Genomic DNA, 14,486 nt, shown 5'->3' with positions numbered 1-14,486 from the left:
TTGTATGCCTCCCAGAGTCGCTGAGTTGGGAGGGACCTTGGAGGTCCTCTAGTCCAACCCCATGTTCAAGCAGGAGATTGTATACCATTCAGGACAAATGGTTGTCCAATCTCTTTAAAAATCTCCAGTGTTGGTGCTTAACATCTGGTGGCAAGCTGTTCCACTGGTGAATTGTTCTCCCTGATAGGAAATTCCTCCTTAGTTCAAGGTTGCTTCTCTCCTTGATTACAGGTACTCCTCAACTTACAACACTTCACTTAATGGCCATTCAAAGTTACAACGGCACTGGAAAAAGTGACTTAGGGCCATTTTTCACACTTATGACCATTGCATCCTCCTCTTGGTCATGTGACTTACGTCTGGATGCTTGACAACTGACTCATCTTTATAATGGTCAGAGTGTCCCGGGGTCCCTTGATCCCCTTTTGTGACCTTCCGGCAAGCAAAGTCAACAGGGAAAACCAGATTCACTTAACAACCGTGTTCCTAATTGAACCACTGCAATGATTCACTTAACATCGGTGGCGAGGAAGGCCGTAAAATAGGGCAACATTCACTCTCTTACTTAGGCCTCATGAATTCTGGGCTCAGTTGTGGTCAGTAAGTTGAAGACTAACCATAGTTTTCCCTTCATGGTTTCTTTTTCTTGCCTTTCTGGTGCTTTGGAGAACAGGCGGACCCCTCCTCCTTCTTTGTGGCAGCCCCTCAAATATTGGAAGGCAGACAGGCATTAATTGAATAAATAAATTCATTTGAAACTGCGGTTAAGTTATCAGTCCTCATGGTTTTCAGAAAGGACAAAGCCTTTTCTATCCAAAGTCACGCTCCAAAGCCGTTGTAGACGGCAACTTAGATCTGTTCACAAAGCACGGGGATTATTTATTATTTTTTTATTTTATTTATTTATTTATTTATTTTTGTCGAGCATGTATTAAATAACAGATATAAGTATAAACATGGTTATTAATACGTGAAATGGGTACGAATAAAAGGGAAACATTAGGACAGGGACGGTAGGCACGTTGGTGCGCTTATGCACCCTTAGGGGGTGAGGTCAATAGTAGACAGTTTAAGGTTAAAGTTTTTGGGGTTTGGGGAAGAAACCACAGAGTCAGGTAGAGTATTCCAGACATTGACCACTCTGTTGCTGACGTCGTATTTCCCACAATCGACTTCGGTGTGGTTTACCTTGGGTTTGTATCTATTGCATACTCATGTATTGTTGTGGTTGAAGCTGAAGTAGTCATTGATGGGTAGGACATTGCAATGGATAATTTTATGTACTGCGCTTAGGTCAGACCGAAGGTGGCGTAGTTCTAGGTTGTCTACGCCTAAAATTTCAAGTCTGATGGCATAATGGTTTGCCAATGGTACAGTATCAGATAGGAAAGCACTCCAGAGGGTTAACGTCATTGCCCAGAGGATCATGGGTTGCCCTCTCCCCTCTTTGGAAGAGCTTTATAGCTCCCGCTGCCTTACGAAAGTTCAAAACATTCTTAAAAATCCATCTCATCCTGCCCCCCCCCGCCCCTTTTTTTTAACTATTACCATCTGACAGGTGGTACAGGATAATAAAAACAAGGACAAATAGGCTGAAAAACAGCTTCTATCCCAGGGCAGTAACTCTGTTGAATTCTACTGTATATAGTGCAGTGTTGGTGCGGTGTCAGGGGTTTTCAATTCAATGTGTGGAGGGTGAAGGATGTGTGTTTGTGTTTATTTTCATGGTCATGATGTGCTGTACTGAAGGTGGTGTTTTGATTTCATTGTACGAGGTGCAATGACAATAAAGTAAACTGAACTAAATAAGGTATTCTGTGGTGAGTCGAGGAGTGGAGGACTCTTCTCGTGAAATATCTCTGGACTCTCTCGATTATATTAATGTCCAATATGCAGCGCGGGTTCCAGGCAGATGAGCTGCATTCGAGAATTGGTGTAGCAAATGTTTTTGTATGCTCTAGTTAGTAGTACAATATTACCGGAGAAAAAGCTACGCAGGATTAGGTTTACAACTCTTAATGCCTTTTGGGCTATGTTGTTAAGAGTGGGCTCTAGCACTTAGGTCATTAGAGAGGAGTCCTTGACAGAGTGGGGGTCGTCTACAAGGTCACGTCCATTCAGCTTGTAATTTAACCCTGAAATTAAAGTCCCTCCGTAAGGAATAGCAAACGTGGTTTCACCACTTGCAGAAACACCGAAACTTTCCTTCGCTCCACCCTCCCCACGCCCAGCGGCTAGCTTGAATTTCTTCTTTTCAAAGCCAGCAGCTGGGCCAAAAAAATCTCCTTAAACCTGTTTCTCCCTCCTGGCTGAAACTAGAAACTCAAGAGAGAAGGAGGGAGTGCTTGGAAGCACACGAAACAGCTGGGTTGATGCGCCCCTCCCGATGTAGCCGCATCGCTGGGCTGGTTCCGGCTGCGATGATGCCGAAGGAAATCTTGCAGAGCCAGATCTGGAATTCCGGTGAGGTGGACAGTCGGCGGTAGTAGCCCCTTCTGGCTCACCTCCTAAAATGCAACAGTGAGAATTAGCAAAAGGGAAACGCATTGCAGGAAGTCCTTGACATCCAGTAAGAATCAGAATAGAGCTGGAAGGCACCTTGGAGGTCTTCTAGTCCAGCCCCTTGCTCAAGCAGGAGAGCCTATATTATTTTTAGACAAGTGGCTATCCAGTCTCTTCTTAAAAACCTCCAGTGATGGAGCGTTCACAATTTCTGGAGGCAAGCTGTTAGGAAGAGAAGAGGAGAGAAGAGAAGAGAAGAGAAGAGAAGAGAAGAGAAGAGAAGAGAAGAGAAGAGAAGAGAAGAGAAGAGAAGAGAAGAGAAGAGAAGAGAAGAGAAGAGAAAGGACAGAGGAGAGGGGAGGAAGGGAAGGGAAAGGAGGAAAGGAACGGGGGGAAGGGAGGGAAGGGAAAAGAAAGGAAAGGAAAGGAAAGGAAAGGAAAGGAAAGGATGGGGAAGGAAAGAAAGGAAAGGAAAGGGAAGGGAAGGAAGGGAAGGAAAGGAAAGGAAAGGAAAGGAAAGGAAAGGAAAGGAAAGGAAAGGAAAGGAAAGGAAAGGAAAGGGAAAGGAAGGGAAGGGAAGGAAAGGAAAGGAAAGGAAAGGAAAGGAAAGGAAGGAAAGGAAAGGAAAGGAAAGGATGGAGAAGGGAAGGGAAAGGAGGAAAGGAAAGGATGGAGAAGGGAAGGATTTATTTTATTTATTTATTTATTTATTTGATTTGTCAATCGCTTACAAGATAATAGGTATAAGTATAAACATGAGTAAAAATACAGGAAATAGGTACAAATAAATGCAGACAATAGGACAGGAACGGGAGGCACGATGGTGCACTTATGGGAAGGGAAAGAAGTAAATGGATGGGAAGGGAAGGCCAGAGATAAAGGAATGACCTGTAACAGTTCATCCTTCACCAAGCTATTCTGATCTCCTGAAAGCCCATTGTGCCTCCTCAGAAAATCACGGGGCCAATGACCTCCGCAAGTTAATTACGCCGTGATATTAATTCAATACTCTGTAATTACTCCTTGTCATTGGGTGACCCTGACAGGTTTGGCTCAGGGAGCAGGAGATGAAAAATAAAAATAAAAGAAAAATAAAAAAAACAGTGTGCACTTAGCACAGCTGAAGCTGCCTTTTGGGTGGCAAATAACCCCTCCTAAAGACCCAAATGAAAAGGCCTCAATCAAGCCATCTGTAAAGTGGGCTCAGCTGCCTTCAACAAGCCATCCCGTTTGTACCTTCGATTCTTCCAGGCTGTTTCAAGGAACTGGTTTTATTTTTCCCTCCACCTTTTGACTGTCAGCGCGACAAACTCCGTCCCTCCGAATGATGGCACCATGTGGGGAGTTGCTCCCCAAGTAAGCTTCATCTGCAATTTTAAAAAAAAAGGGTGGGGGGAGGTCAGACAGCATTCCGAAGTTACTCCAAGAAAGAGGAGATTCTACGCCTACTAACAAGCAAAAGCCAATTGTGATGACCCGGGGCATGGCACAAAGGCAACACAGTCAGATAAGCAATAAGAGTCCCTTTATTTATCTCCAACTTTGCCCCCAATGTCCTGGTTACCTTCTGGGCTGGAGAAAAAGGAACAGCCTTGGGCTGCAGAGAATCAAGTCCAAAACATGGTCAACAAAAACTGTAATTTAAAGTCCAAAAGTCCAATGAAGGCAAGTTGAGGTAAGGGCAGAAGAAGGAATTCCAGACATGAAGGAACAGCAGAAATTCAACTTGGTTGGGAGGATGCCAGGAACACAGAGAACCAAACTCAACACAAAAAAACCTCAAGTTTGTTCCCAGAAGATGCTGCACTCAGCATGCACCTCTTTTAAACTTTCTTCCCATGTGTGGCTAATGAAGGGAATCAGGGCCCTTTCCTCCCCCGTAAGCCATGCAACCCACGTTGCTCTTTTCTCCATTCCTCCCTATGTGCCCTAGGATGAAGAGGGGGTGGGCCTGAGCCTTCCTCTGAACTCCCTCTCCCTTGTTCTACCTCTTTTTCACTAAAAGAGGTCACTAAATGAACTGTTGTAACTTGAGGACTACCTGTACAGTACAGGTAGACTGTCATGCCCCTGTTGGAATCTGATTCAGAGGGGGAAGGCCGAGCAGCTGACACGGAGTAGGAGAGTGGCTCCGTTGGCTGTGGGAAGAAACTGGGGAAGGGCAAAGTCCAGCTGGGCAGAGCAGGGGAGAGGTAGAGAAAGGCAGAGGGAATTCAGAGGAAGACCCAGGCCCACCCCCTCTTCATCCTAGGGCACTCAGGGAGGAATGGAGAAGAGAGCAACATGAGTTTCATGGCTTACGGGGGAGGAAAGGGCCCTGATTCCCTTCATTAGCAGCAACTGGGAACACAGTGTATGAAAAGGGAGTTGGCGCACTACAACTTGTTGGAAGCAAATCGTGAGTTATCTTTTATGGTTGAGGTTCCTGGCATCTTCCCAACTGTTTTGTTGGCCTTTCAAGTGTGCAATTCCTTATCCTGCCCTGTACAGTTAATTGCTGCAGTGTGGTTTGTGTGGATTTTATTTACAGTTTATATGTACTTTGTTTTTGGGCTGAATTTCCTCCCCTTAAAGATTGTTCTTGGGAGAGTTTTTTCTCCAGCCAAAGGTAACTTGGACATTGGGGGCAAAGTTGGAGGTATTAAAGGGACTTCTTTTACTTATGTGACTGTGTTGCCTTTGTGCAACGCCCCGGGTCATCACATAGACCTTGAGTTACAGCCATTCATTTAGTGTCCGTTTGAAGTGCAATATATATGACCATTTTTCAGACATACGACTGTTGCAGCATTCCCCACAGTCATTGTGATGACCCGGAGTGTAACACAAACGTAACAAAATCCAAATAAATGTCCTTTAATGTCCCCAACTTGGCCCCATTGTTCAATAATTCTCCATGGGAGATAAAACGTATTCAAAAATAGTCTTCAAAAGAAAGCAATACAGTCCGAACTTAATGATCAGATAGAGGTGAAATAAAAAACCAAAACAAACTACAATGAAGGAATTTCCACAACGGACCAGGATAAGTAATTGCCAACTTCAAGGAGATAACAAGGCACAGTCTGTTGGAAGGACACCAACCAAGGTAACTTCAGCCCAAAATAACACACGCTTTGCTTCTGGCAACACTGTGTTGTAACCGTCTCTCTTATATACTATTCTCCCCAGCTGCAACCAATGAGGGGGATCATGGCCGCTTCCTCTCTCGTAAGCCAAGTTGTTGCCTTATCCGTTCCTCCCTGCGTGTCCTAGGATGCAGAGGGGATGGGCCTGGTTCTTCCTCTGACTGTCCAGCCGGCCTCTGCCCTTCCCCAGCCTTCTCCACAACCTCAGGAGCCACACCTCCACTCCCTGTTGTTCCTCCTCTCCCTCAGAGTCCGACTCTAACAAGGGCATGACAGTCATGGGTCTTGACTACTGCAATGCACTGATCATGGGGAGACCCTTGAAAACATCCAGAAATTGCATTTAATCCAGGTCGTCCTCAACTTACAACAGTTCATTTGGTGACCGTTCAAAGTGACAACATCACTGAGAAAAGTGACTTATGACCATTTGTCACACTTACGACCGTTGCAACTTCCCCGTGGCATGTGATCAAAATTTGGATGCTTGGCGACTGACTCACATTTATGACGAATGCGGTGTCCTGGGATCATGTGATCCCCTTTTGCGACCTGACAAGCAAAGTCAAAGGGGAAGCAGGATTCACTTAATAATCATGTTACAGACCTAACAGCAGCAGCCATCCGCTTAACAATTGTGGCAAAAAAGGTCATAAAATTGGTCAAAACTCACTTAACAACTGTCTCACTTAGCAACAGAAATGTTGGGTTCAATTGTGTCACGGACTACCTAACTTTCTTGTTGTTGTGGCCTTTAACTGGGTGAAACAGGACACTGAGGGCAACCATTTTTGAACCAAGATGCCCCAAATGAGCTAACTTATAGAATGTACCCAAACGTAGACACCCATGACTCCCAAAGCAATGACATTGGGGGGAGTTGTGACTGATTCGATGCTATTGGCAGTGGCTGCGGTCACATGATCTTCATTTTTAACATTCCATGACAATTTCCCAGGCACTCTCGCAATCCCTTCCTCTTCTCCAATTTTCTATGAAGAAAATTATCTCAATACTGAATAAGAAACCACAGCAGCATTTGCCTTAATCACTGCTGAAATTAGATCCTCCAGGAGACAGTTAGAGAACAATGAAATTAATGTGCAGGCTGACCTTCCAAAAAAAATTAAAAAAAAAAAAGAATGTCACAGAATGACTATCCAAAATAAGCGCAAAGAAAATTTAAAGCAATCTAAGAAGGAAGTGGAAAAACAAAAGCCACTTTCATAGAGGAAGAAACCATTCAGGAAAGAGAAGGATGGATTTCGGATCAATATCCAAAATTGGTTCACAATTGTTTTCATTTTTTTCTCCTGCAAAGGATGAAAAAATGGTGCATTATCTTGTTTAACTGCTCATTATTAAAACTGACTCCATTATTGAAGCTAGTGAATAGGTGATGGATGGAGAGACAGCAAGGAGAGCAAGAGGGTTATTGATGGGTGGGTGGGTGGGTAGATGGATGAGCAATAAGTTGGGTAGATGGGCACATTCACCAAGAGAGAGGAAGGAAGGAAGGAAGGAAGGAGGAAGAATGGATGGATGGATGGATGGATGGATGGATGGATGGATGGATAGGATGGACTATTAGAAGGTAGGTAGGTTGGTCCACCAAGAGAGAACATGGATGGATGGATGGATGGATCAAATAGTAGGATGGACTATTAGAAGGTAGGTAGGTTGGTCCACCAAGAGAGAACATGGATGGATGGATGGATGGATGGATGGATGGATGGATGGATGGATGGATGGATCAAATAGTAGGATGGACTATTAGAAGGTAGGTAGGTTGGTCCACCAAGAGAGAACATGGATGGATGGATGGATGGATGGATGGATGGATGGATGGATCAAATAGTAGGATGGACTATTAGAAGGTAGGTAGGTTGGTCCACCAAGAGAGAACATGGATGGATGGATGAATGGATGGATGGATGGATGGATGGATGGATGGATGGATGGATCAAATATTAGGATGGACTATTAGAAGGTAGGTAGGTTGGTCCACCAAGAGAGAACATGGATGGATGGATGAATGGATGGATGGATGGATGGATGGATGGATGGATGGATGGATGGATCAAATATTAGGATGGACTATTAGAAGGTAGGTAGGTTGGTCCACCAAGAGAGAACATGGATGGATGGATGGGTGGATGGATGGATGGATGGATGGATGGATGGATGGATGGATGGATGGATGGATGGATGGATGGATGAATGGATGGATGGATGGATGGATGGATCAAATATTAGGATGGACTATTAGAAGGTAGGTAGGTTGGTCCACCAAGAGAGAACATGGATGGATGGATGGACGGATGGATGGATGGATGGATGGATGGATCAAACATTAAGATGGACCAATAGAAGGTAGGTAACGCTGGGATTCAAATTTTTTAACAACTGGTTCTGTGGGCATGGCTTGATAAGTGTGGCTAGGTGGGTGTGGCCATGTGATTGGGTGGGTGTGGCTTCCTTTTTTGCAGCACATCCCCCTCCCATTTTTTATTTTTTTTTTTGCTTCCTGGGCCTCAGGGAAGCCTCCTGGGTGAAGCAGTTAAGACAGGTAGGGAGATCCCGGACACAGCTGATCATTGGAACAGCTGATCGTCGGGAGGAAAAAAAATGGGAGGAGGAGAATGATGTTGGGCATGTGCAATAAGGATTGACTGGGCGGGGATGGGAGGGGCAGATGGAGGGGGTGGGGCCAGCCAGGGGAATGATGCACAGAATCCTAACAACCGGTTCTATAGAACCGGTCAGAACCGGTAGAATCCCACCCCTGAAGGTAGGTAAGTAGGTCCACCAAGAGAGATGGATGGATGGATGGATGGATGGATGGATGGATTAGATGGATGAACCATGAGCAGATAGGTAGGTAGGCAGGCAGATAGGATGGTAGGTAGGTAGGTAGGGACAACTTGCCGCAGCCAACTCATCATGGCCACCTCGCCACGGGAAAATTCACTGCGGGACAACTAACCAATTCTATTTCATTATTTAAAATAAATAAAAAAACATTTTATTTGTTTGCCATTCACATTTCATTCTGTCCCTCCTTTTGCACCCTTACTTTAATTATTCTATTCCACCATTTCATTGATATTAGCGTAACTCCTCTCTCGCAGGGAGTTGTCCTGTGGCAAGAATGGCTGTGGCAAGTTAGCCATGGTGAGAATAGCTGTGGCAAAGTGTCGTAGACCCCGGTAGATAGGTAGGTAGGTAGATCTACCAAGAGAGAGGCTGGTTGGATGGACAGAGGGATATATATATATTTTTATGACAATGATTACAATGATTCTAATAACATCAAGCGGGCAAATGCAACCAGCACAAAAACAAAAAAAAGCCATATTCTCTGGCACTAGTTCATTAACTTTTGCAGAATGTTACAGCCCATCAAACAAAATTTTGCAACATTTAGCCAAACAGATGCATTTCTGCCTGGAGGATAAATCAAATAAAACAATTCTGAGGGGCCCTGGGCATGAAAAGCAGATCATTCTGCAGAACAAAATAAAAACAACCCCCCCCCCAAAAAAAAATCCAATACGGGGTCTTGTTTCAATGGCACCAGCGCCATAAGTATGAGAAATTCTCTTAAATTTCCCCTCCATGCTGAGATTAACTGAATTCCAACAAGCTCCAGATAATTTCTGAATTTTGTACATATCGATCCTGAGCCAGTCGTTCTTTGATGCTTGATGTCTTGAAAAAGGCAAAGAGACCTGATCTATTGGACCATTTATATAGGCAAGTCCTCGACTTACAACAATTCATTTAGCGACCGTTCGGAGTTACAACGGAACTGCAAAAAGGAACTTACGACCGGGTTTCACACATGCGACCGTTGCAGCATTCCCCGTGATCAGGTGATCAAAATTCAGATGCTTGGCCACTGGCTCATATTTATGACGATCGCAGGATTCCCCAGGATCCATGGGATCCCCTTTTGCAGACCTTCTCACCAGCAAAATCAACGGGGAAGCCAGATTCACTTAATGACCATGTCACCCACGTCACAACTGCCTCAATTCACTTATGAAATGTGCCAGGGCAAAGCCATTCAGCCACAATAGAAAATTGCCCTTCAGTGCGTCACCCAGCAAGATTCAACCGAGCCTGGGACGCAGACAACTTCAGCTATGACTGCATACCCCCATGGGAGTCTGACTGCAACCAATAGGATACATGCCCTTGCCACAGGAACAGGAAGCTCAAATTCAAAGCCCAAAAGAGGGTATAAACCGAATATATATATATATATATATATTCTGTGTGAAAGTGACAGGTTTATCACTAGCAGACGTGCACCGATGAGCAAAATTGTGGGGATTTTTTTTGGTGGGAGGGGTAGAACCCTCCTCCCAAATCTCCTCTCCCCACCCCTTCAATGCCTGCCCCCTGGAAATCCTTGCGACTCCAGAATCCGAAACGCGAGGCAAACAAGTTCCTTTCAATGGGTGGGATGTGTCCGGTTGCTGAGTCAGGGGAAAGACAGTCACAACAGGGCGAGTCGTCCACCCGGGATGGTAATGATTGTTTATCCAAATGTGGCATTAGGAATCGTGCACAAACATCTGGGCAGGAGAGGGCAGATAAACCGAGACTGAATTTTGATCACATGACCAGGAAGATGCATGTGGAAAATGGTGATGTCATTTTTTTCAGTTCCTTTGTAACATCAAACAGTCACTGAATGAACCGTTGTAAGGCAAGAACTACTTGTAGATGGAATTGATTGATTGATTGGTTGATTGATTGATTGATTGACACATCCGGGTCCTCCTTTAATTTATCCCGTTTTTGAACATCCGACAAACTAAAACTGCCTCAATCTTCTTCCTCAAGTCAGTTGCTAAGGCCATCCCTCTCTTTCAATTCTCAACTTTTTATTAAAAGACAGGAAATTTCTATCTTTTAATAAAACGTGTGAGTCTTGAAAGGAACTATTGGGTTTCTCTTGAATTGGTGGGACTAATACGATTTCCTTCCTAATAAATGTAAGTTTTCATTTGCTAAACCAAAATGAAAGGGTGGGGGCTAATCTAATCTCAGGGGGCAAGCTTCACCCCCAACCCCGTGAATTAAAATGAATTAATTCATGAACTGAATGAATTAAAAATCTAAGGCAGAAAAAATCAACCGTGTCCCATTGCATCAACTTCTTTAGCGGTGAGCTTTCTGTTCTGACTAGCCCAGTGTTTTTCAACACATATGTGGACTTCTACTCCCAGAATTCCTCAGCCAGCCATGCTGGCTGAGGAATTCTGGGAGTTGAGGTCCACATACCTTAAAGTTGCCACAGTTAAAAGATACTAGGATAGACAAAGGAATGTACAGTATTTCACGCAGATTGTTCCCAGTGTAGATGGTCCAAGGATAACCAGACAGCTTTTGTGTCTAAGGCAGGACTAGAACTCACCATCTTCTGGTGATTGGCTTAAAGTCACCCAGTCTACTTTCATATCTAAGGTGGGACTAGAACCCACCATCGCCTAATGATTGGCCCAAAGTCACTCATCTGGCTTTCATTCCTAAATTGGGACTAGAACTCACCGTCTCCTGGTGATTAGCCCAAAGTCACCCAGCCTACTTTCATGGCTAAGGCAGGACTAGAACTCACCATCGCCTAAGGCGGGACTAGAACTCACTGTCTACTGGTTATTGGCCCAAAGTCACCCATCCTACTTTCATGTCTAAGGCAGGACTAGAACTCACCATCTCCTAATGATTGGCTCAAAGTCAATCATCTGGCTTCTGTGCCTAAGGCGGGACTAGACCTCACTGTCTCCTGGTGATTGGCCCAAAACACCCAGCTGGCTCTCATGCCTAACACAGAAACTAGAATTCACCATCTCCTGGAGATTGGCCCAAGGTCATCCACCCAGCTTTCCTGCCTACGACAGGACTAGAACTCCCAATCCCCCGGTGACTGGCCCAAAGTCACCCAATTGCTTCCATGCTTAACGCGGAAACTAGAACTCACCATTTCCCAGTTCTGAGGTCAATACCTTAACCACAGACCAGACTAGTTCTCACGTCTTACGTGAAAATAACAATAACTTAAAACAAATATAGCACAGGCACTGAATCTAGCACAGCCTAAATTCACTTGACAAATGCAGGGATGTTTGTTTGTTTGTTTGAAATCTACCTGTCAGGATTCCGGCAATTACCCCAATTAAACCATGAGTCTGGAGCCAAACTTCCAAAACTTCCAAAGGATTTATTGGGAGTTAACATGTCCGGCACTGCCTGGGTGTAGCCGACTCTGAGAGACATCGTTCATTGTCACCCTTGACCCTGGTTTTTCCCCCCGCCCCTCTGGGTGTATCGTAATTCATATCCTCCAATGGGACACCTCCATAGCCATCGATCATGTTCTCCAGTTAGAATTTTACTCGGCACAAACTGCAGTCACCTAGTTACTATCTTTGTAAAACTATGCATGGAATGCACTTTCGATTTCCAAGCTGCCTCACCGCTCTTTCAAACCCCCTTTCCCCCTCCCTTTCTGTTGGCAACTCTAAAAAGACCATAGAAATATTTTATGAGTTGACACTACCGCGGGTTTCATCTGAAGTACAATTCTCTGAAGAGCTCATAGCCTGGCAGAGATGAACAGCACTGAACTGAATTCACTTTAAAAAAGAAAAAGAAAAAAGACATATGCATTGAAAATAAATGCATTTATTTTATTTATTTTTTGAAAAAAAAAGAGGCTTCCCAATCAAAGGATTTATTTCAAATTGTCTATATTAAAGAAAACAGGTATACCTTGTACAATATTCAGACAAATTAGGAATTTGCATGTATAATTATGTGGAATAGCGGAGAGTTTTGTAACAGAGATGGGGGAGAAAAACAAACTCACCTTTTGTGCCGAGTAAAATTCTAACTGGAGAGCTTGATCGATGGCTATGGAGGTGTCCCATTGGAGGATATGAATTACGATACACCCAGAGGGTGGGGGGGGAAAAAAACCAGGGTCAAGGGTGACAATGCAGGTTTACCGCCACCATGTTGACTTTTTTGACCTTCCTGCCGACACCCCTGTAAAGTTACGGGATATTGCAAACCTGGCCATTGGCAGGATAGTCGAAAAAAGTCAAAACGGCTCTCTGCTGGTTTCCGCCCCCTCCTTATCATTCTGCCATGTTTTTATGCGTGGATGTAAAAAAAGGACAAGCATGTTTGCAACTTGGAATGGAAAGCCGCCTTTTGGATTTCCTGAACATCCCAATGGATGCTTTGAACAGCAACCATGTCAACTAAAAAGATACTGATGATGCTGATCGATGATACATCGATCGATGGATGGATGGATGGAGATCAGAGGTGACATTCAGCAGGTTCTGACCAGTTCTGGAGAACCGGTAGCAGAAATTTTGAGTAGTTCGGAGAACCAGCGAATACCCCCCTCTGATTGGAGATTTTACAGTGTCCTTCCCCTGCCACGCCCACCAAGCCACGCCCACAGAACCAGTAGTAAAAAAAAAATTGAATCCCACCCCTGATGGAGATAGATGATAGATTGATGGACGGATAAGATGGATGGTGATGATGGCAATGAGAGACGGAGAGACATATGGATACCAATAGGTATAGACCAGGGGTGTCCAACCTTGGCAATTTTAAGACTTGTGGACTTCAACTCCCAGAATTCCCCAGCCAACTGGCTGGGGGATTCTGGGAGTTGAAGTCCACAAGTCTTAAAGTTGCCAAGGTTGGACACCCCTGGTATAGACAGAAGGGGTGGCTGGCTGGATGATTGGAAGGTTGGATAGACAGACAGCTAAACAGACCAATAATTGACAGGCAGGCAGACACAAAGAGGTATAAAAGGAGGGACGGCTGGCCGGATGAAATGAATAGATGGATGGGCAAACAGGCAGACAGCTAAGAAAAATAAACAAAATACGCAGGCAGGCAGGATTCCGGGATATGTTGATCACCTTGCTGAGGTTGTCTGGTGTCTGTTTCACCAACAACAACATACACCCCCACACACAGAACAGAAAAAAACCATACCTTTTTTAAAAATATTTCTTTCAGAAGATCCATCCCTTCTCCCCAAAACCTACCTTTTCTCACTAACCAGCAAGACCACCGAACCATTCTGGATCTTGGCCTCTTTGACCGTTTCGTGCTCGTCCAGTCGACGGGCGTTATAATGGAAGTTTTTTTTCCAAGAAGTGACCCCTTCCCGGACCAGGTAAGCTCTCAAATCCATCACGGTATCCGTCGGCCGCACTGTCAGCGGGAGCAGCTGGTCCTCTTCGGCGAGGTGGACCTTGATGTGGTACCTCTTCCAACGGGAGAGGCTCCTGCGTAGGGTTTCCATCACTGACAGCTCCCAAAAGTCCGTCCTTGGAGAGAGAGAGAGCCGCAGAAGGCAAGGAGCATCCAGGCGCCGAATGTTAAGGAGGAGAAACACCAGAGAGACCTGGAGTTTCAGGAAGCAGCACCGCCCTGCAAGGCAGGCCCAACCGGTTCCCGGCAAATGCTCGGCTGCATTTTTCCCATTCCAAGGAAGCTCCTCTTGGGGTTGCTCAGGGGGGAAAAAAAATATATATCCTAGCGTCTCTTTTACAGAACGAAAAAAACAAGCCCATCTCATCCAGGCGTGCTTTAATTTCAGAAATTGCAAACAAACAAACAATACAAAGAAAACCAGGAAGCTACCAAGGGGTTGAGTTCATACAACGAGCTTAGCCCCAGGGGAACAAAAAAAGAACCAATGATCCAATCGAACAAGATTTGTAGGATGTGTCCATGCAAATGGAGGGGGGGTGAGGGCAATTTAAGGGGGTTCATAGGATTAGGGACTGCTGGGGTAGGGGATTTGTG

General features: G+C 44.8%; 1 protein-coding gene across 1 annotated transcript; it reads right to left on the bottom strand.

Annotated features, from left to right (window-relative positions):
• Nucleotides 1-1,092: 1,092 nt before the first annotated feature.
• Nucleotides 1,093-14,152, bottom strand: TINCR (TINCR ubiquitin domain containing). Its single transcript, XM_087954439.1, has 3 exons — nucleotides 13,721-14,152; nucleotides 3,739-3,869; nucleotides 1,093-2,507 (listed from the first exon to the last, which is right to left on the bottom strand). The coding sequence occupies exons 1-2, from the start codon at nucleotides 13,978-13,980 to the stop codon at nucleotides 3,866-3,868; spliced, it is 264 nt and encodes an 87-aa protein (XP_087810565.1). The 5' UTR covers nucleotides 13,981-14,152; the 3' UTR covers nucleotides 1,093-2,507; nucleotides 3,739-3,865.
• Nucleotides 14,153-14,486: the final 334 nt, after the last annotated feature.

The sequence above is a fragment of the Notechis scutatus genome, chromosome 1 (genome assembly GCF_049901735.1).
Source record: "Notechis scutatus isolate UNSWTSFEM ecotype Mainland chromosome 1, rNotScu1.2, whole genome shotgun sequence".
Lineage (NCBI taxonomy): Eukaryota > Metazoa > Chordata > Lepidosauria > Squamata > Elapidae > Notechis > Notechis scutatus.
The sequence above is the reverse complement of the archived record's forward strand: the minus strand, read 5'-3'. Positions and strand labels throughout refer to the sequence as shown.

Excerpts from the sequence above, each read along its gene's own strand:
- TINCR (XM_087954439.1), bottom strand. The coding sequence starts at position 13,980 with ATGGAAACCCTACGCAGGAGCCTCTCCCGTTGGAAGAGGTACCACATC.